This window comes from Ascaphus truei, chromosome 3 (assembly GCF_040206685.1).
Source record: "Ascaphus truei isolate aAscTru1 chromosome 3, aAscTru1.hap1, whole genome shotgun sequence".
Classification (NCBI taxonomy): domain Eukaryota; kingdom Metazoa; phylum Chordata; class Amphibia; order Anura; family Ascaphidae; genus Ascaphus; species Ascaphus truei.
The window spans coordinates 199,614,246-199,637,810 of record NC_134485.1 but is presented as its reverse complement, the minus strand read 5'-3'; the positions used below and the strand labels follow the sequence as shown (position 1 = coordinate 199,637,810).

The 23,565-nt window shown below is 43.4% G+C and overlaps 2 protein-coding genes across 2 annotated transcripts in view; one reads left to right on the top strand and one right to left on the bottom strand.

Moving 5' to 3' along the window:
- The window catches only part of LOC142489354 (S-adenosyl-L-methionine-dependent tRNA 4-demethylwyosine synthase TYW1-like), a 109,088-nt gene extending 104,992 nt beyond the window's left edge, over positions 1–4,096 (bottom strand). The window contains exon 1 of the mRNA XM_075589939.1: positions 3,480–4,096. Within this exon, the coding sequence (XP_075446054.1) occupies positions 3,480–3,516 (37 nt within the window). The 5' untranslated portion in view covers positions 3,517–4,096. The remainder of the gene's footprint in view (positions 1–3,479) is intronic.
- Positions 3,713–23,456, top strand: SBDS (SBDS ribosome maturation factor). The gene is made up of 5 exons (XM_075589942.1): positions 3,713–4,000; positions 8,679–8,808; positions 14,584–14,784; positions 20,163–20,327; positions 20,848–23,456. Exons 1-5 carry the CDS (start codon positions 3,873–3,875, stop codon positions 20,974–20,976), a joined length of 753 nt encoding a protein of 250 aa, XP_075446057.1. The 5' UTR covers positions 3,713–3,872; the 3' UTR covers positions 20,977–23,456.
- The last annotated feature ends 109 nt before the right edge of the window (positions 23,457–23,565 follow it).

Below are 23,565 nucleotides of genomic sequence, written 5' to 3'. Positions count from 1 at the left end.
GGAGAATTGAGTGCAAGATGTGTGGTTTGATGGGAAGCCAGGAGAGTGATTTCAGCAGGGGAGACAGACAGATTTAGGAAAGAGTAGAGTGATTCTGGCAGCATTGTTAAGGATAGATTGTAGGAGAGACAGGTAAGAGGCAGGAAGGCCAGACAGCAGGAGGTTACAGAAATCGAGACAGTAGATAATGAGGTCCAGAGTCAAAGTTTTAGCAGTCGAGTAACAGAGGAAAGGGCGTATCTTTGGAATATGTGGAAGGAGGTAGTAGGGTCAGGTTTGGGAGGAAATATGAGGAGCTCTGTTTTTGCCATGTTAACTTTGAGTCGGCGGATGATATCACAGAGAGACATTCAGAAACTTTAGTGTGTACAGCAGGTTTAAGGTCAGGGGTTGAAAAGTACATTTGTGTGTCGTCAGCATAGAGGTGATATTGAAACCCAAAAGATTGATTAGGTCACCTAGAGAAAGTGTGTACAGAAAAAAGAGAAGAGGTCCCAGGACAGAGCCATGGGGTACCCCCACAGAGAGATCGATAGAGAAGGAGAAGGTGTTAGCAAAAGAGACACAAAGTACGATGGGAGAGGTAGGATGAGATCCAGGATAGAGCTTTGTTACGAATACCGAGAGTATGGCGAATGTGAAGGAGAAGAGGGTGGTCCAGTGTCAAATGCTGCAGAGAGGTCAAGTAATATGAGCAGAGTGTAATGACCTCTGTCTTTGGAAGCATGGAGGTCATTAGTTATTTTAGTGAGGGCTGTTTCAGTCGAGTGAGCAATGCGGAAGCCAGATTGTAGAGGGTCTAGGAGGGAATAGGTGTTGAGAAAATTGAGCAAAAGAGAGAATACAAGACGTTTAGAGGCAAAAGGCAGGAGGGAGATAGGTCGATAGTGACAGGTAGGGTCAAGCTTTCCATTTCCTAAGACAACTCTAATGGTTCCTCTTGTGAATGGACATTTGGAAGATTTCATTTACATCTACATTACAGCTGTTAGTAATGAAGAGCAATGTTCAAACATATGCTGGCTATTTATTTTTATGCATTGTTGTGAAGTTTCTCCAATAATTTTGTACTTCTCAGTCTACACTGGAGGCTGCCATTTGACATTGGCCATTATTTTCCCCCCAACACCCCTCGCACTGAAGGCAGGCAGTGCCAACACCAGATACTCCATATTTAAAATCAGCTCTTACTTTCTAATCCATTGGACCCTCTCTAATCTGTTTTGTGTACCCTACATTCTACTTAAACGCTCTTACAAAAAGGTGTTAAATAAACTCCAGGCTTTTAAACCCCTAAGTAACCACTTCCAGCTCATTTTCTTCACACAGTTAACCATTCCTCTATAACATTCTCCGCTCACTTGGTGTACAGGAGAAAGCACACTCCTGGTTTTCACCTTACCTCTCTTCACTCAACAGTTTTTGGCCGACTCCTTTTCTGTTCCAATAGTTCTCACGGCTCTGGGTCCTAATCGCTTTCTAGACAATTTCACATGGTTATCTCGTTACCCAAATCCAAGAGGGTTGTCACCTTTATGCAAATGACCCTCAGATAAATATGTCCACTCCAGGACTCAGCACCGCACTGAATCTCCAATTGACTTTATACAATATATCCTGGGTGGCTGCTCATTGACTAGTAGTGAATGTCCAAGACTAAGCTGCTAATAATCCCACCGAAGTCTGGTCCTATTGACACCCTTCCTATCATTGTTGATAATACTGCCTGTCTCCTAAGAACATACTTGGCCGTTACTTTTGACTCCTCCCTTTCCTTCTCTCACATGTACACTGTTAAGTCTTGCTATTTCATCCTCCATAACTTTGCTAGAATTCGTCTTTTCCTAATTAATTCCCACACTCTCTGTGGGGCAGGTACTAGTTTACCCCCCTGATATCTTTTTGGTTTGTGCCATAATTTAGATCATTGTTCCTAATATTATATCTCGTATAATATGTCTGTAAAGCCTGTATACAAAGGCTGGTCCTATAAAAACAAACAAAAAAAACCACACAAAAAGAAAACACACATTCACCCCAATTGTACTGTACGGTAGAACAGGTTAGCGCATTATAAATAACAATTGCATTGATATTATTTATGGTACAGGAAATAAGATCACTCAGTTTATAGACATTTGTTTATATATTTATATGATTCACATACTCTACTTAAACCATGCATTTTCTCTGAAGCATCAATACAACCTATTCTACTGCAATAAGAAATACCATATCACAATCACAAAAAAAAAAAAAAAACATGGCATACCAATGTTCTTATTTTTCAAAGCTTTTTGTATTTGATTGTTTTGAAGAAGATTAAGAAGAGTACTTACGACAGCTCTCCCCTACAAACTGAGCATTTTCTAACTACTAAAGTCTGATTTTTAGACACAGGTCAAGTAATTGTTAAGTGTGCGCGCACACACACACACACACACACACACACACGCGCAGCTAGGTTTGCTCATATTTATTGACATTAAAGTGGATCCCAATACAGAAAATTATCCAGACTGTAAAAAGGAGTTCAGCAGAATACGCCAAAAAACTAATTCATTAGCGATGTCAGAGTAACTGATTATTTATTATTATTTTTATAATATGAGAATTGATCAGGAATCAGTTTTTGGCAGTAACACCCCTCCAGCACATCAGCTGCTTATGTTTATGTGACCAACAATTGCTCCATAATAATAATAATAACATTCTTATGACCAAATGAGAAGAGATAGAAAAATCCCTTGATGCATTTGTACACCCTTGTCTTGTTCAGTCAATGAACCTCATTTTGGACCGTGCTGAGCACATTTACAAGAATAAAAAATAAACTATTTTGCAATATGTAGCTGGCCCCCATGAGGCTAACACAACCAAATCCCTGGCATTAAATAACACTCTCCAACTGCACCTATTTAGCAGACACAGTACTTTGTTTTTGCTTTTTATGTCCTCTACCTATTTCAGTCACTGGTTGCAGCTAAACGCCTTCAGCTAAAGCTGCTGGAAGATTGAGGAGTTATTCAGCAACAACCAGGGGTGGGAATAAATCACTTATGTGTTTGTAGACGTTTAATATATATATATATATATAGATATATATTACACACAATTGTATTGTTAGTATAATCTTTGCATAGTGTTAGTTGCTACAGTGCATCTTTAGAAAGTATCGCTAACTTCGAAGTTCTCTGTCCCGTACTAACATAGCACACAAAGTGTACCTCTTCATGTGCCAAACGTTGGAGGGCCTGAAATAAATACACGGATATCTTCGACTTCAAGAAAAACTCGGCTAAGAGATGAACCTCCAGGCACCAAGATGAGTGAGGTGCAGGGCAACAAAGTGGCATTTTAATCAGGGGAAAGTAGTGGATTTTATCAGACTCCATTAAAGTCTATGAGATTACAGATCCCCGAGACTGTGATGTGTGTATTTGGCAGTCACCTCTGCAAAACCTCGTATCTGTACATACCCTCTCCCTGCACTGCAGCCACCTGCATCAGCCACATCGTGCGCCCACAAGACAAAGAGCTGATGATGATCTGCGCAAACACCTCCCAAACTCACGCCTCAATGGGGGCCGCCATCTTTGTTTCCTTAACAGTGCTTCGTAAACGGTTTTTTTTTTTCCACTATATCAACCAACTTTATTGAAACGCTGTTCACAGACTACGACAAGTCAACACCTTGCGACGCTTCGCCAAGAGGATTGTTGCGCACGCGCAAGGTGAAGTTGGTGCGCGTGAGGCTGACGTACAGTGCGCTGGGACCCGCGCGCCGCTGAGTTGTTGTAGTGAAAGCGTGAGACAATCTCGTGCTGTGAGTTTACATTTCAGTTTGTCGAAGGGGGCAAGCGGCAACAAACATGTCTATCTTCACCCCGACCAACCAGATCCGCCTGACGAACGTGGCGGTTGTGCGGATGAAGAAAGGAGGGAAGAGGTTCGAGATTGCCTGTTACAAGAACAAAGTGATGAGCTGGCGGAGTGGCGCGTGAGTATCAGCCGGTCGGTGTGGGGTGGGAGGGTTGTTTTTCATCCCGGAGCCGACATTTGCTTGTGTAGAACGCAAATTGTTAGGGGGCGGAGCCATCGTTAGAGCTCAGGCAATGAGCGTCGCTGGTGATAGCGAGGCTTGGCATACAAATAGCTATCACGTGGTGTATGGAAGGCACCCAGTTGTATGTACAGTATGTCTTTATTTATATAGCGCCATTAATGTACATAGCGCTTCACGGTAGTAATACACGTGACAATCCTATAAATAACAAATAATAACAGATCATGGGAATAAGTGCTTCAGACATGAATGTAACATTTAGGAAAATGAGTCCCTGCTCTGAAGAGCTTACAATCTAATTGGTAGAACGTACAGAAACAGTAGGAGAGGCAGTTGTGCAGAAAGTGGCATTTTAAACATGGCGAAGTAGTGAACTTTATCAGTCAGACTCCATTAAAGTTTGCAAGATTAAAGGTCACCGAGATCATTATCCCTGAGACTCGCATGTGACACATTAGCAGGTGATGTGTGCATTACATACACCCGCTCCCTGCAGCGCACCCGCAGGGTGTTCTGAGTGGCAGCACAGTGGTTAAATCATGCAATCCCCGTCTTCTGAAAGTGTCAAGATTAATTTTGCTTCTGAATGATTAAAATGAATTATTGTAAGTACTGTCATTTAAAATAAATAGTTTTCTGGAGGCATGTTAAGGTTGTGATCACAAAATTCAAGAACTCCCCGCAATCATAGAAAAAAGAAAATATACATAGTGCAACATTTTAAATGGTGTGGTTTGGAAAATCTTCGAATGCCCACGCACGTTTGTGTAATAAATCAGGTGTTTTCAGATTAAATCTAGTGTAAATCTTTGTGAACTGGCTTCTCTGGAACTCCCCGGATCATAATAATAAGAGAAAAGGTGGACATTGTACAGAACAGCTTTATATATTGAAAATATAATTGAGCAGTGAGCTCATTCTACTCACATGCTGCAACGGTAAAAACAGCAATTTGACCACTGTGGGTCTGAAGTGAATGGTGTCTCGATCACACACAGTCGGCTTCAGTCTCTCTAATGGGGAGTCGCGCTTTTGGGTTTAGGGTGGTCCCTGATAGGGTGGTCCCTGAATCTGCAAGTGCTGCGTCCCCCACACCCCCTGCACCTTGGAAGCTGTTATAGGAGTTCTCCACTCATCGCACAGCTGACGTGCATGTCATCCACTGGGAAACCCGGACATGTGAGCTACTATCTGAGAGACCGCATCCCCTGCACCTTGGAAGCCAGCATCGAAGGTCTCTGCTCATCGCACAGCCGACGATCGTGTCATCGGCCGGGGAATCCGGAAGTGTGGCTATTAGAGAGACTGAAGCCGGCTGTGTGTGTGATCGAGACGTCATTCACTTCAGACCCAGAGTGGTCAAATAACGTTTTTTTTAATCTTTGGAGCATGTGAGTTGAATGAGCTCACTGCTCAATTATATTTTTAATATATAAAGCTGTTCTGTACCATGTCCACCAATTCTCTTATTTTATGATCCGGGGAGTTCCAGTGACGCCAGTTCACCAAAACCTACTCCAGACTTAATCTGAAAACGCCTGACTTGCTACACTACCACTTGCGTAGGCATTGATAAAGTTTCAAAATCACACGATTTAAAATGTTGCACATTTGCACTACGTATATTTTCTTTTTTCTGATTGCGCTGAGTTCTTGCACTGTGAAGATTTGTGACACCTACCTATGAGATGTTGAGAAACATCCCTTAAGTTTTGATTATACCAAGTGCTGCAAGGCGGCAGCACTATTCTGTGACGTAACCCAGAGCTGCCACGAGCAGCATCTTGATTATACCGGTGAGAGAGAGCAGAGGAGGCTTGGAGGTACTGAGTGGTCCTCCCTCATTGGCTGAACCGCTCACGTGACACGGCCGTCGCCAGAAAAAAAAACAAATTTCTCAGTCTCTTCCCCAGCCGTCTGCTTTGCAGTACAGCACGCCGAGACTGTCGCTTGCGGTATGAGTAGTTTTATTGAATGCAAGTTACTTGTTTTGGCTGATCTATGCTCTTATGTAGTGTGAGCTTTTTTTTAATGATTTTATAAATCTACTTTTGGCATGATCCAGTGAGATTCGAAAGCTTGTACACTTTAAATGTTGGATAAGTAAAAGGTAGCAGATTACCTAACTTTTTTTTTTTTCCTTTTTCGTGTCACATAAAACTACTGTGTGCTCTTTCAGTAGGGTGACCAGATTTTCAAAAGTAGAAACCAGGACATTACAAAATTATTTATAAAACTGTCACTTAAAAATAAATATTACAATGATATTTGTGTAATGGCGTTCCCATTTATGCTCCATTATTTAGTTCAGGTTTCTCACATAACAGTAAATAACACTAATATAAGACCTATAAAGGCCATTGGAATGATTAAGGGAAAGGGCAGTGGGAACAGCGCTAATGCTTAAAATGCAAAAATTTGTGTATATTAACAACTAATAATATATAAACTCCTAAAATATTAGGCAAAGGCTGCCAGGAACAATGGGTGACACAAACCAAAAATTGACAATAAATAAAGATAAACCGGCGCCAAAAAGAAGGAAAATCTGACCAAATATAGTCCAATTCAAAGGGTTGGGATGAGTTCCATGGAAGTGTCCTCAATGCAATCTCAGACAAACAAACATATAAGACCACAACATAAAAGAGAAGAAAAGAGAAAAAAGATCATAGCGCAACTAAATACAAACAACAAATCACTGATATAGTATACAGATATAGACAGTAATTTAATATATAATTAAAAAAATACACATTAAAAAAACAACAAACAATTGCTTGTTGGGCAGGGAACACACTAATAAAGTGATGGCGTCCAGTGGGGCTAAAACTGAAACCCTACTTACAGCACTGCTGAATATTAAAGCCTGTATATCAATCACACAGCCCTCCGTGGCCTGGGTAGAGAAAGGAGGATTCGCCACAACGTCCGTGTGCTGCTGCACCGCAGGGAAGGGGCATGAGCCTGACGAAGTGACTGACGTCACGAAACGCGTAGGGTGGACTTTTATTACTGGCAAGGACTATTTGGCGTTCATCTCCTGTTCAATTGCTTTCCCATCCCCAGCAGCTTCGGCTGTTTCATTGCCTGGCACCTGCGAGCTTCCTTCCCCTGTCTCGGCTCTCAGCGGTGACGTCACGTGGTCTCGCGAGACCTGAGGTCCGCGTGACTGTCCCAGGGAGGCCTCGGCGGATAGAGCTCTGGTGTTCCTCCATTTATGAGCCTATACGTCTGCAGACGAGTGAGGCAGCTGGCGGTGTGATACCACAGGAGAGGAGCTTCCCTGCGGTGCAGCAGCACACGGACGTTGTGGCGAATCCTCCTTTCTCTACCCAGGCCACGGAGGGCTGTGTGATTGATATACAGGCTTTAATATTCAGCAGTGCTGTAAGTAGGGTTTCAGTTTTAGCCCCACTGGACGCCATCACTTTATTAGTGTGTTCCCTGCCCAACAAGCAATTGTTTGTTGTTTTTTTATGTGTATTTTTTTAATTATATATTAAATTACTGTCTATATCTGTATACTATATCAGTGATTTGTTGTTTGTATTTAGTTGCGCTATGATCTTTTTTCTCTTTTCTTCTCTTTTATGTTGTGGTCTTATATGTTTGTTTGTCTGAGATTGCATTGAGGACACTTCCATGGAACTCATCCCAACCCTTTGAATTGGACTATATTTGGTCAGATTTTCCTTCTTTTTGGCGCCGGTTTACCATTGGAATGATTGATACAATGTAAATTGAGGATTGTGTATTTTTTTTTATTATAACTAGTGTTAGTAAATACTGTATAAATGATTACTCTAATATTGTAATATTATAATAGCCATATTGTGAAAATAACAAATGTTGTTAACCTATACATTGTAACCCAGGGGTGCACAAACTATTGGTGCTGTTCTCTACCCAGTGCTCGCACCCCCCTTCCCCCCCCCACCCCCCCCACACCTTGTTTTACGGCTTTAAATGACGCCGTTACCAGGCAGCGTCATTTGACAATGCGCTGCCATGGCGACACGTCACCACGCTTCTGAGTCCTGGTAAGTTGAGAGTTGCAGAGGCCTCACGCGATCCCCCAGCATTAAATTAAATGCCTTAGGGAAGAGCGTGGGGCCTCTGCAACCGCCCGCTCACCCCTGTGTTAACCTATAGAATCAAACATCCATGCAGCGTTAAAGTTTACGTCAGGTTAAAGTTTACGTCAGGTTAAAGTTAGTGGAAGATTTTGACGCACGTTTTACTTTTTTAGGTGCACAAATACAATTATTTTGTTTAGTACCTACCATTTACATATGTGTGCCAAGCGCATTCTATTTCTGTGCGCCAAAATATTTGATTAAAACAATTTTTGCCGCTTAAGGCGCACATTGGAAAAAATAAAATGTGTACTTCGGTGCACACAAGCGAAATTTCACTTGAGATTTCCATGCGTCAATTTTGGGCCAAAAATTCAGTTTACGCAGGCCTTATTATTATTTTTTAACACAGCTGCGCAAAGACCTATTTTAAACGTAGTTTTTCATTATCCGTAAGCAGTTAATACTAATATTGCTTTCGAGTGGGTCCTCTAAAGATTCTTAATATAACCAAATGTTTTTTTTTTTTGTAGCGAGAAAGATCTTGATGAAGTATTGCAGACCCCTTCCGTGTTTATCAATGTTTCTAAAGGTCAGGTGGCTAAGAAAGAGGATCTCCTTAAGTCTTTCGGGACAGAAGACCAGACAGAAATCTGCAAGGAGGTAGGTAAAGATTGACTTCTTGATCATGCTTTAATGTGCTGGCACGTGTCATTCTTAGGCCTGGGACCCGGTGCGCCCGGCGGCGCGGGCAGCCACACGCGAGTTCCCCACCAGCAGGGGAATCCTCCCGAGCCGGTCCCAGTCCCCCCTGGCTGCACAGCTCACTACACACTGTGACTCGTCAGCCGCTACGGGATACAGGAGAATGGTGATCCCTAGCGTTGACGCGTCACATGGTGTGGCTGTGAGCCAATGAGGAGGGGAGGCTTCGGGAGGAGGAGAGGCTTCGGGGAGCCGGGAGGAGTGTGGGGGGAAAGCAGCGTGAGTGCCTATCTGTGTTTGTGTATGTGTGTGCCCGAGTGCGTAAGTGCCTGCCTCTGTGTGTGTCTGTGTGTGTATGTGTATGAGTGCCTGCGTGCGTGCGTGTGTGTGTATGTGTGTATGTGTGTGTCTGAGTGCGTGAGTGCCTGCCTCTGTCTGTGTGTGTGCCTGAGTATGTGTGCCTGAGTGTGTGTGTTTGTGTGTGTGTGTGTGTCTGCGTGTGTGTATGAGTGCCAGCCCGAGCCCGTGGAGGGAGGGATGGGGAGGGGGGAGAGTAGCGGGTCCCTCCGCTCAAGCCACGCCCCCCCTCCCCGCCCCCCCTCCCGCTCAAACCTCCCACTCCCGCCCACCTCCCGCTCCGGCTCCCTACAGACCACATATCGTGGCCTGTGTCTGTCAGCGCCCCGCCTGTCTGCAGTGCGGGAGCGCTGACGGAGGGAGCGGGGCCTTAGGCTGGGGCCCCGCTGCCGCTGAGCTCGCTCATGCTTGGAGAGTGGTGATGTCACCAGCTCTCAAGCATGAGCGATCAGTGTCCTGCAACATTTTTAGAGCAGGAGTGGGGGTGTGTGGCTATTAGGGGAGGGGGCGTGTCATAGGCTGAAAAGGGTGTGTATGTGTCCATTTTCTCTCTACCCCCTTCCCTCCTCTCTCCCTTCTCTCTTTCCCCCATTGCTCTCTCTCTCTCTCTTTCCCCCATTGCTCTCTCTCTCTCTTTCCCCCATTGCTCTCTCTCTCTCTTTCCCCCATTGCTCTCTCTCTCTCTTTCCCCCATTGCTCTCTCTCTCTCTTTCCCCCATTGCTCTCTCTCTCTCTTTCCCCCATTGCTCTCTCTCTCTCTTTCCCCCATTGCTCTCTCTCTCTCTTTCCCCCATTGCTCTCTCTCTCTTTCCCCCATTGCTCTCTCTCTCTCTTTCCCCCATTGCTCTCTCTCTCTCTCTCTTTCCCCTATTGCTCTCTCTCTCTCTCTTTCCCCTATTGCTCTCTCTCTCTCTTTCCCCTATTGCTCTCTCTCTCTCTTTCCCCCATTGCTCTCTCTCTCTCTTTCCCCCATTGCTCTCTCTCTCTCTCTTTCCCCCATTGCTCTCTCTCTCTCTTTCCCCCATTGCTCTCTCTCTCTCTCTTTCCCCCATTGCTCTCTCTCTTCCCCCCATTGCTCTCTCTCTCTCTTTCCCCCATTGCTCTCTCTCTCTCTCTCTTTCCCCCATTGCTCTCTCTCTCTCTCTCTTTCCCCCATTGCTCTCTCTCTCTCTCTCTTTCCCCCATTGCTCTCTCTCGCTCTCTCTTTCCCCCATTGCTCTCTCTCTCTCTCTCTCTCTCTCTCTCTCTCTCTCTCTCTCTCTCTCTCTTTCCCCCATTGCTCTCTCTCTCTCTTTCCCCCATTGCTCTCTCTCTCCCCCATTGCGCTCTCTCTCTCTTTCCCCCATTGCTCTCTCTCTTTCTCTCTCTCTCTTTCCCCCATTGCTCTCTCTCTCTCTTTCCCCATTGCTCCCCCTCTCTCTCTCTTTCCCCCATTGCTTCCCCTCTCTCTCTCTTTCCCCCATTGCTCTCTCTCTCTCTCTCTCTCTCTTTCCCCCATTGCTCGCTCTCTCTTTCCCCCATTGCTCGCTCTCTCTCTCTCTCTCTCTTTCCCCCATTGCTTGCACTCGCTCGCTCTCTCTCTCTCTCTCTCTTCCCCCCATTGCTCTCTCTCTCTCTCTTTCCCGCATTGCTTGCGCTCTCTCTCTCTCTTCCCCCCATTGCTCTCTCTCTCTCTCTCTTTCCCGCATTGCTTGCTCTCTCTCTCTCTTTCCCCCATTGCTTGCTCTCTCTCTCTCTCTTTCCCCCATTGCTTGCGCTCGCTCGCTCTCTCTCTCTCCCCCATTGCTTGCGCTCGCTCGCTCTTTCACCCATTGCTTGCTCTCTCTCTCTTTCTCTCTCTTTCCCCCATTGCTCTCTCTCTCTTTCCCCCATTGCTCTCTCTCTCTCTCTTTCCCCCATTGCTCTCTCTCTCTCTTTCCCCCATTGCTCTCTCTCTCTTTCCCCCATTGCTCTCTCTCTCTCTCTTTCCCCCATTGCTCTCTCTCTCTCTCTTTCCCCCATTGCTCTCTCTCTCTCTCTCTCTTTCCCCCATTGCTCTCTCTCTCTCTCTCTCTCTTTCCCCCATTGCTCTCTCTCTCTCTCTCTCTTTCCCCCATTGCTCGCTCTCTCTCTCTCTCTTTCTTTCCCCCATTGCTCGCTCTCTCTCTCTTTCCCCCATTGCTCGCTCTCTCTCTCTTTCCCCCATTGCTCGCTCTCTCTCTCTTTCCCCCATTGCTCGCTCTCCCCCCCCATTGCTATCTCTCCCCCTTATCTCCTTCCCCCCCACACCACACCACTTTGTTTGCCTCCCCCCCACACCACACCACTTTGTTTGCCTCCCCCCCACACCACTTTGTTTGCCTGCCCCCCCACACCACTTTGTTTGCCCCCCCACACCACACCACTGTTTGCCCCCACACCACTCCACTGTTTGCTCCCCTCCCCACACACCACAGCAGTCCGTTTTGCCCCTCACCCACACCAGCCCCCCCCTCACACCACAGCAGTCCGTTTTGCCCCTCACCCACCCACCAGTCTGTTTTGCCCCTCACCCAACACCACAGCAGTCCGTTTTGCCCCTCACCCGCCCACCCACACACACACCACAGCAGTCCGTTTTGCCCCTCACCCGCCCACCCCCACACACCACAGCAGTCCGTTTTGCCCCCCACACACCACAGCAGTTCGTTTTGCCCCCCACCCCCACACCACAGCAGTCCGTTTTGCCCCTCACCCACCCACCAGTCTGTTTTGCCCCTCACCCAACACCACAGCAGTCCGTTTTGCCCCTCATCCGCCCACCCCCACACACCACAGCAGTCCGTTTTGCCCCTCACCCACCCACCCCACACACCACAGTAGTCTGTTTTGCCCCTCACTCACCCACCCCACACACCACAGCAGTCCGTTTTGCCCCTCACCCGCCCACCCCCACACACCACAGCAGTCCGTTTTGCCCCCCACCCCCACACCACAGCAGTTCGTTTTGCCCCTCATCCACCCACCCCACACCACAGCAGTCTGTTTTGCCCCTCACTCACCCACCCCACACACCACAGCAGTCCGTTTTGCCCCTCACTCACCCACCCCACACACCACAGCAGTCCGTTTTGCCCCTCACCCCCACACACCACAGCAGTCCGTTTTGCCCCTCACCCGCCCACCCCCACACACCACAGCAGTCCGTTTTGCCCCCCAATCACACACACCACAGCAGTTCGTTTTGCCCCCCACCCCCACACCACAGCAGTCCGTTTTGCCCCTCACCCACCCACCAGTCTGTTTTGCCCCTCACCCAACACCACAGCAGTCCGTTTTGCCCCTCATCCGCCCACCCCCACACACCACAGCAGTCCGTTTTGCCCCTCACCCACCCACCCCACACACCACAGCAGTCTGTTTTGCCCCTCACTCACCCACCCCACACACCACAGCAGTCCGTTTTGCCCCTCACTCACCCACCCCACACACCACAGCAGTCCGTTTTGCCCCTCACCCCCACACACCACAGCAGTCCGTTTTGCCCCTCACCCCCACACACCACAGCAGTCCGTTTTGCCCCTCACCCGCCCACCCCCACACACCACAGCAGTCCGTTTTGCCCCCCAATCACACACTATAGCAGTTGTTTTGCCCCTCACCCACCCACCCCACACACCACAGCAGTCCGTTTTAACCGCTCACGTGACCGGCCCTCCGCTTCCCTCGGCGCGCAAATTAAAATCTGACTGTCGCCTCCGCACGCCTGCGAAGCATGCGCGAGCCCCTGCTAAAGCCGCTCTCATTGCGGCTGCACGGGCTCACTGCCAAGTGCGGGTCAGCGGGTAAGTGCTGATCATGCCTTCGGCCTTAGAGATAGTAACATATAATGGGATTGGGTATCTCCACCGCTCATTTACATTGTTTGTGGGTGGGGGTTTTCAGATAGTGGGGAAGAGATTATTGGAAAACAGTACATTACATCAGATAATCTTTCCCTTTTTATTGTATTTACTTTTGTTCACATTACAGAATGTTTTAACCTTCTTTACATCATGCCATAGTCTTCCTACATCTCTGTTCTTCGTTTTCTAGATTACAAAGCAACAGGCTCTACTGTTAATACTAGTATATGGGTTAATAAAAGAAAATATTTATACACATTTCAATTAGGAGATCTATACTACTGACCCAAAATAAAAATATAGATACACATCACATACCACAATTTTTGAAAAACCAAACTTTTATCTCGGAGCCCATGGGTATAATGCAGGCATGCACAACTCCATTCCTCGAGGGCCGTAAACAGGCCAGGTTTTCAGGATATCCCTACTTCAGCACAGCTGGCTCAATTAGGGGCTCAGTCATACTGAGCCCCTAATTGAGCCAGCTGTGCTGAAGTAGGGATAGTAGAAAGGTGGGATAAATCCCAAAAAGCGGCGCTCCAGCGAATGAGATACAGCAATGTGGTATAAGTTGATAATCAGGTTATGGAGATTATTATTTCAATAGTGGTAGTATTGGACCCAGTGCATTCACAGGAGTATATAGTCAATAATGATGTCTTATGGTGAGGGACTGTTTAATGCCTATTGGCACCTCACAAGACAATAGAAACTCTTACCTGCTGCACTGTATCGGTCTGTAAGTTCCCTTGAATCCATGGGTAGGGAATTAACAATACTCACTGAATATGTTGTTTACTCCATAGGTGCGTGCGTCACGCAGAATAGATGCAGGAAGGCTTGAAATCCAGAGATTTGCAGCGGAGCACAGCTGAGGAATGGGGCCAGCACCAGCAGTTGAAGGGTTAAAAATATGTTTATTAAAGCATAGTTTAACACGAAGGGGAGACAAGACAAACTCTGACGCGTTTCAGGCTATGCAGCCCTTTATCAAAGATTTGATAAAGGGCTGCATAGCCTGAAACGCGTCAGAGTTTGTCTTGTCTCCCCTTCGTGTTAAACTATGCTTTAATAAACATATTTTTAACCCTTCAACTGCTGGTGCTGGCCCCATTCCTCAGCTGTGCTCCGCTGCAAATCTCTGGATTTCAAGCCTTCCTGAAGTAGGGATATCCTGAAAACCTGGCCTGTTTACGGCCCTCGAGGACTGCAGTTGTGCAGGCCTGGTATAATGTGAAGCTCTCAGAATCTGGTTCTCAAGATGGCATGTTAATTCAAAATGTCGTGTCCATCCAGAACGAGTCTCCTTAAAATAGATTCCCAATATAGAAAAGCACAAAAGAAAAGATCCTTCAGCGTTTGTGAAATCAACACTGGTTTGGTTTTTTTACAGCTACAAATGTCCCTTTCAGATGTCTGCCCTGTATGTTTGCTTGTTACTATTGAAATTCTACTCTGTGTTTCTGCCAACATCATTGATTCCGACGGTTGAATTATTTCCTCCTCCTAGATTTTAGCCAAGGGGGAGCTACAGGTATCGGAAAAGGAACGAAGCACACAGCTAGAACAAATGTTTCGAGACATTGCTACCATCGTGGCAGAGAAATGTGTGAACCCAGAGACCAAGAGGCCTTATACTGTTAACCTCATTGAACGAGCAATGAAGGATATTCACTACTCTGTGAAAGCAACCAAAAGCACTAAACAGCAGGTAAATTCGGAGGACCGCTCCACTTTATGTTGACGTGTGAAAGAAAGATAGTGGGTGAGGCTACAGAATGTAAACGATTCATCCTGCAAGTTTGTAGGTGTGCAACACTTATAAATGTCCTCACCTTTAAAAGGATTACCGAGTCATTTTTACCCAATATTAAAATCCCTCATCAGATTGCGTATTAAAAGCCAGCTTAATATTTGCATTGTTTGTTGATGACCAGTAATGCCGCATACTAAGATACGTTGCATTCGTTATAAACGCCTGTCATTTGGGAGAATAGAAACCCAGTAAAACCATGCTGCCTTTCCTGCATCAATAATGAGCATGGAGGATTAGTAATCGCATTACATTGAAGATGCGTGATTTTTGATGAACATTAAATAACATGATATAACAGGATGTTTGGACATTAAATTACAGCACAAAGTGTCTGGGAGAGATGCAGAGAGATGAATAAACTTGACTGGGATATAAACTGGGTTTAGCCACTTTTGACAGGGTTCTTACAGAGAAACTGCTCCTTCAACCCGAGATCACATCACCTTTTTGCCACTCGGTGGTAAAAGCAGCCATGCACTTCAGTTACTCTCCATTTCCCTTCTGAATATTGCCACGCTGCTTTTTCCATCACTAGTAAAACATACGTGAAGGGGAGGACATCGCTCAGTTTCTAGCCATGAAGTGCCATTTATGGCACTGTTGTTTAAGATGGTCATTTATCTAACCTGGTGCATCTTCCATGTCTGATAGCATTGAAATTACGGAAGCTGTTTGTGCATCAGATAATAAATATTTTTGAATGAAATACGTACAACGATACAAACTAAGGAGAGCCCCTTACGCAAAATTCATTACCCACAACGTTCCATTTTAGGTTCACCTTTGACAATAGAAACTAGCTGATGTGATGACACAATTTGGTTACTAAGACCATTCCAATACAGCAGGTTTATAACGCAGACTTTTTTTTTCCCCACAAATTGTAACGTGGTAGTTTTGAAACTTTTTTTTTTTTTAGGAGTTTTTTTTAAATATACGCAATACATTTTTAAGAAATACAGACGTTGATCTATATTATATATATATATACAGTACATATACACACATTTTTGTTCTAATTTATTTCAAGTTCAAATCAACATTTCCTATTTCGAATGTTTTTGTTTTTTTCATCATTTAACTTTCTTATTTACATTTCTATTGACAATGACAAGGAGCATAACACATGAGAGTAGCGTTTCTTCACTCTCTCCTTGGAACCCCTCCGCCTGGCTATGTTCCAGGAATAACCAGCTAATCACACATTCACATGCTTTGTAATTCATTCATAGTTCCCAAACTCCGGTCTGGCTGGGGTGTCCTGGGCAGAGGGTTACAAACCACTAACCTGGAGTATCACAGCACACATTTTTATCATCGCCGTTCTTAAAGAAACTCTGAGCGCATTTGGCAAAAATAAAGTTCGAACTTGGACTTATCTTTTTTTGAATCTCATCTAGTATGTAACTAGTGAAAATATATGGGGCCATAATGATGAAACCATGCTACTCCAGAAGGCACCAGCACTGCTTTTGTAAATATGGGCTTCATTACCCCTTCAAGCGCATAGTACTGTAAGGTACTTATACAGTGTTGTGCTTGTCTGGTCTCTTTTCTAGTACTGTAAGGCACCAGCACAATAGGTGACCTATAGAGTCACACCCCTTTAAATTGGCAAAACTGTTAGCATTTATTTTTAATAGATGCAACAGTTGCATAGCTTTAAAGAAATGTAATTAAGCTGCGATCAATCTGGAAAGATCCTGCTTCCCCGGGTTCACAATATGGCCACCTATTTCAAAACATGAAGTGCTGTGCCTATAGTAAATGGTTGCTATAGCAATCCAAAGCTTCATACATTTAAACTCTGTAAAAAAGGCATAATGGGAGGTGGGAGGGTAATGCAGCAAGTATTATCTAACACTACACAACTGATGTTACATTAAAAATCATGTGTTTTATTTCAGCTTAATACATTAAAAATCCAGTACGTATTTAATTGTACTATTTATAATGTACTGCTTTAATATCTTTAGTACTGAAAAAGGAGTGATCACAAACTCCCTTTGAGCCTGCTTGTCTGTTAAACGAGCTCCTCAACCAGCACAACTGATTATTACTAAAGCAGGAGAAAAGGACCAGCATTGGGTTCTCAACCCATTTCCTCGGACCTCCAGCAAATCACCTGTTTTCATTTTTTGCTTGTTCCTAAAATCTGAGGAGGCAGACAATGCCCAAGGAAAAGGTTTAAGACACAAACTAAGGAAAACATATAATTATCTCTCATGCATTGAGACAGTAAAGTTGCTGCATGAGGTACTGTAGATATGATGGGAGTGCTTAGCTGCTGAATCCTCCCAAGATTTAACTTGTAGAATTTGATTGCTGTATTGGTAAAGTTATGTAAGCAAAAAAAAAAAAGCCCAGCAACTTCCTATGATACTTTTTTCCTAAGAAGGTACATACAGTAGCTACAATCCAAACATCAAATAGTCATCCTATCTGGAATTAACCTGGTTTCTTACATACTCCATCCAGATGCTATTCAATCTAACACAAGTCCATGTATTAAAGATTCGCTGTAGCTAACCCATTGTATGGTGAGATATGCTGTGATATTATGCATTATGATGTGATATGTTGTGTTACCAGCGGGAGCAATGAAGTCTGCTACATTTGTAGCTCAGGCCAACATATGGTAAATGTAAAAACTAGCAGTTGAATGTGACGTATAAAACGCATGCTGTACTTCCCTTTGCAAACAATCCAACTGTATACACTACAAAGATGTCAATATACAGTAGGCACTAACCAAATGTGCTGTCTTAGTACACATCTGGACTTTGCGTATCTTGGGCGTTTTATATATCAATAATTTAGATTGTAAGCTCTTCAGGGCAAGGACTCCCTTTCCTATTGTTCTATGTATAAAGTGCCTATTCCCATTATGTTATAATATTATGTCACGTGTATTGTAAAGCGCTATGTGCCTAGATGGCACTATATAAAGACATACACATACTACTGTGAAGCGCTATGTACATCAATGGCGCCATACAAATAAAGACATACAATACATACACAGAGAGCTGTGCTTGATGTACCTTCCACTGCTGGACACTTGGATGATGTCACTCCCTCACTGGCAGTATTCTCCATCATGACGAGGCTGCCCCCTGCAGCTTGGTAATGTTAATTAAGGCATACACAGATGCTGATGTGAATATACTAAGGCGCAAACTTATATACTGGTGATGATAGTGACAATCAGGAAATAGACATATGCATACATATATAAAAAAGGTGCAAATATATGTGCACAAATCAGATGCAGCCAAACACTTGCAGTATCCCAACTGCACAAGATAACTTAAAAAAGTGGTGTCAATGGCGTCTGTGTTTCTACGTTACATTGCATTGTATGTCTTTATTTATATAGCGCCATTAATGTACATAACGCTTCACAGTAGTAATACATGTGGTAATCGAATAAATAACAGATAATATAAATAACAGATCATGGGAATAAGTGCTTTAGACATAAACATAACATTAAGGAAGAGGAGTCCCTGCCCCGAGGAGCTTACAGTCTAATTGGTAGGTAGGGAGAACGTACAGAGACAGGAGGAGGGAGTTCTGGTAAGTGCGTCTGCAGGGGGCCAAGCTTTATGTATCATGTGTCCATGATTATCCAGTGCTATTCATATGCTTCTTTAAACAAGTGTGTCTTAAGGTGGGTCTTAAAGGTGGATAGAGAGGGTGCTAGTCGGGTACTGAGGGGAAGGGCATTCCAGAGGTGTGGGGCAGTCAGTGAAAAAGGTTTAAGGCGGGAGAGGGCTTTAGATAAAAAGGGGGTAGAAAGAAGACATCCTTGAGCAGAACGCAAGAGTCGGGATGGTGCCTAGCGAGAAATTAGGGCTGAGATGTAAGGAGGGGCAGAAGAGTGTACAGCTTTAAAAGTGAGGAGAAGAATGGAGTGTGAGATGCGGGATTTGATCGGAAGCCAGGAGAGGGATTTCAGGAGGGGAGATGCTGAGACAGATCTAGGAAAGAGTAGAGTGATTCTGGCAGCAGCATTTAGGATAGATCGTAGGGGAGACAGGTGAGAGGCAGGAAGGCCGGACAGCAGGAGGTTACAGTAATCAAGACAGGAGAGAATGAGGGCCTGAGTCAGAGTTTTAGCAGTCGAGTAACAGAGTAAAGGGCGTATCTTTGTTATATTGCGGAGGAAAAAGCGACAAGTTTTAGAAATGTTTTGCATGTGAGGGGCGAATGTGAGAGAGGAGTCGAGTGTGACCCCTAGGCAGCGTGCTTGGGCTACTGGGTGAATGATCGTAGTTCCAACAGTAATGTGGAAGGACATGTAATCAACTATGGAGGTTTAACCCAAGATGCCCTTGTTCAATAGAGTACTTTGTGACATTTGATGTAAGTGCTGGTATCATTCATTATTATCTAATTCACTTGGATAATTCACTTAGTATTTTCACCTGTAACTGTTTGCGCCGTAGACAACACTTTTTTTCATACACAGATGCTGAAACTGTTCTGTGGCAAATAAGGGCATTTGTGGTAGTTAAGGGTATATGGGAAATGTAAAAAAAAAAATATATACTTTATTTTGCTATCATTGTTTTAGCTTAAGAAATTTGCACAATCATTTTTTTAAAAAAATTTTTTCACACCTAAATAATTAGGTGCGACATCCTAGGGCAACTTGTTCGTCTGCTTTTAAAAACAACTTTCATAATAAATGGTATTTGGATAGTTATAATAAAAGGTATTGGATAGTTAAAAGTATGTTTTAAAACATCTTTCTCTTTAACACATGTATGGATCTTTTTAATGGGCTATAAAATGAACATATGTGACATGCTCATTTTTTGGTTGACTGCATCTAATAAATCAGACCTACTTGTCGCACGAACCAATTACTCATAATGGTGCATAAAGGCAGGGGAAACGGACACATACCAAGGAAATAGGGTGCTGAATTATGGCAGGTGGCATCTCAGCTGTTGTTGTTTTTATAACTTTGTATTGTATGAGTCAGATCCATATTGTTAACTTGAAGGGCTTTAATTAATTTAGCATTAAGGTTGTCGCTACCACTCTTTTAAGAGTAATCCACAGTCTGGTAAAAAGTTGTATTACTGTACTCTGTTCTGTTTTTATGTGCTTTTATTGCCTTTTATGCCATGTGATCACAGCACACACAATAGCACCAATGTAATAACCTCAAGTTGGATATTGTGCGTCTTGTCATCACTGGTTGAACAGGCTTCTGAAGCATGTACAGTATATATATATATTTATATGTGTGTGTGTTTCAGGCATTGGATGTTATCAAGCAGCTGAAAGAGTCCATGCAGATTGAACGTGCACAAATGAGGCTGCGCTTAATTCTGCCAGCCAAAGACGGGAAGCGACTGAAAGAGAAGCTGAAGCCACTGATCAAGCACATAGAGAACGAGGACTTTGACCAGGAGCTGGAAATTGTAAGCCAGAATGTGGTTTTGAAAAAAAAAAAAAATCTAACTTCTCTCCACCCAACTAAGCAAATACTAGTAAATAGGGTCCCAACATTTTCCGAATGGAGGAAGACCAGAGTGAAAGAGCCAATTGGGATTTCTGCTTACTGAAGATTAGAAAGTACATATTAAACATGGTGATCAGATACATCCAATACACGCTGCATTGTACAATGTAGAATAAGAGAAGCACAAATTACAGCCATTGCTGGAGAATATTTCAGTCCTGTTTATCTAAAGCACATCAAGAAAACATCTTTAGAACATATTGATTAAGTGTCTATAACCTGTAAAATGATAAACCGGAAAATCAATAGGACAGTTTAACGTAGCTGGCCAAAATCGTGTTTTTTTTTTTTGTTTGTTTTTAACAGCCTGATCATGTAATTGCCTTCCTTTGATTCAATTATCCTTATTAAATGAACGATCTTTCTTATTTGCATCTGGTAAAAACGGAAAATGTATCACTTTTTGTATTGTATTTCAGGTGTGCTTAATCGATCCTGGCTGCTTCCGAGAAATTGATGAGTTAATACGCTGTGAGACAAAAGGAAAAGGCACCCTGGAAGTACTCAGCTTAAAGGATGTGGAAGAAGGAGATGAGAAGTTTGAATAAATGTGCACTTATGGAGCTTGCTACACTAACATGATATTAATAGGCTGGTTTGGACACCTAGTTGTCAGCCCTTGTGTTTAGAACAGTCACTAGCTTCCTTTTCAAAGTATCCCTAAATGTCTCTGGCCAGAAATTTGTATGAAACAAATCTTGTACGTGTGAATTTCACAAGAAAAAGGTTGTTGAAGATGTGCAGCCTACACCCTAAACCTGTGAAACATTTTGCGATTAAGGAGGACCGACATACTTTTCAAAGGGTGCGACTGTGATAAAGTAGCAGAAGGCTTAATTATTTGAGGTCCTCTAAACCGCTACAAAGTATGGTTTAGCGTTTATTTTTGCTTTGTTTGCTTTATCGCCCTGTGGTTCTGATGCACTGTATCGCAATCGCTGCTCCTCCCGCTCGCACCGCATACTACTTTAGGCTTTGCAGCACTTTATCACAGCTGTGGCCCAATTCTCGATAATAGACCAGACTTCTTCCCTAGCCAATTCCCATTATGGCATTGTTTATTCATGACCAACAAAGAGGAGCGCACAAGCTTTCAAGCCACAATTTTATACAAGAAGTTTTGTATCTAAAGCTGATTTTTATAAAGTTGCATGTTTTAGTTTGAGATGCAACTTATTGTTGGCAACGTCTTCTTGTTTAAGAGGCCTTAAAAGCAGAGAAACTAGCTGTAATACCCTGCATGGGGTAATTGGCTATACGTATTCTTTAACAATTATTTGCACTAAGCTCATTAAAAAAAATATAGAGAGGGCACTTACAACCGATATGCAATATGTTCATTATTTAGCAAAATGCAACCCTTTTTAATTAAAGGTGTTGCTTCAGTTTAAAAAAAAAAAAAAAAAGTTCTGCAGACCACATGGTATTGACCATATAAAAAATAGGTGCTTGATGTAAACATAAGACCTAGGGGCCATTATATAGGAGTGTATCCCATATGGATTTGTGTCACGCATTTCCTTTCATTTAGCTTGAGGTTGCCATGAGAGAAATGTATAGCATAAGTGATGGTGTGGAGTAGGAAAGAGGGATCCTGCATCGTATACCTGGACCCTGCTGCTACTTATTGTTGCCCTGCTGATAACCTTTCCTAAAATACTGACTGTCAGAGTCGTGACTAGAAAGAAAGGTAGGCCAGAAGCGAAGAGGTTATGAAACGGGCAAGGAAGAACACCACCTATACAATGGTCGCATGTGGCAGTAACAACATGACAATTCTCATCCCTTCTTCACAAAATCATAATCGCTCTTACCACGCGGTGTTGGCGATTTGGGTATTATGCATGTTATTGGATAATGCCCCTCCCTTGTTGTGGTGAGTTTAGAGCGAAGGATTTGATGTTGGGCTATTTCTGCTAAAGTAAAGTACACAGTAACGTAAAATAACCAGAAGAGGGAATCAAGCAAACTGTGTCACTGAAGTGACCAGGTGACAGAGAACGCTGAAGAATAACCAATGTCTCGCAATGGTAGGATGTACATCTATTAGTTGTGAGTTGCAACCATAATGATCACGTTGTTGCATTTTCCTCACATAGAAAATGGTGAGGAATACATTTATTTTGCTTGTAAACGTTCCGGTGTTTAAAATAAATCTATCAAAATAAAAAATCTTACTGTGCAACTTACTAGATGTCATCTGGTGTGTTTGCATATCGGGATGACCGGCATTGGCAAAATAACCCGATAGCACATAAAAATGAATACAATACAAGATTTCCTGGCATACATTCCATTGCGGACATCAAACATTTAAGGGCAACACTTACTATGTCATTTTCTTTGTATTATTGCTAGAAGCTTCCTCATGAAGAAACGTTTGATTTCTGCAATATATTTGCCTGCCTTTTTGGCACTCCCTCTGTTAGCCACTTTCCTGTTTGTTAGAAATTATCTCCTAAGGAGTGTATGATTGATTATGACGGCTGCTGAAGAGGTTATCTGAAAGTAAAGGGTGTGACTATCGGCTAATAGTGTTGCTGGAAAGATTATATGACACACAGCTGTTGTTGGACATTTCTGTTAAAGATTCAGTCATTGATTCTGAAAGTCAGAAAAGGTTGAGTTTCTAATATAAAAAATGCTCTTCATACGATATGTCAGATAGACAAACACATGGTAAGGCCTTATACAAAGAAACAGTCATAATACGTACCATAGGTATTATTTAGCTGTATAAAGACTTTGCAGAATACCAGTTAGAATAAACACCAAATAATGGAGAAGGGATACATCAGGAAGGACAAGTTACCTTCTTTGAGAACACGTAAGAACTTGATTTGAATACCATATATTTCTGAGTATTGAAAAATAAAGAAACATTTATTGCAAAAACTTGCATGCTGAAGTGTGTAATGTTGGAAGAAGATATGACAAATTACTTTTAACACTATTGTACAATGTTTATTTTGAATGTTGCCTTTATATTGGTGCAGAAAGTGAATAATAATGCTGGTTTATTAAAGGATCGATGTTTCTGTCCTACTTTGGGCCTTTATCAAGTGCCTTCGCTTAATAGTATACTAATTTTTGAATTCTGTAAAAATAAAGGAGGGCCCCCCGATGCTGTACTGCTC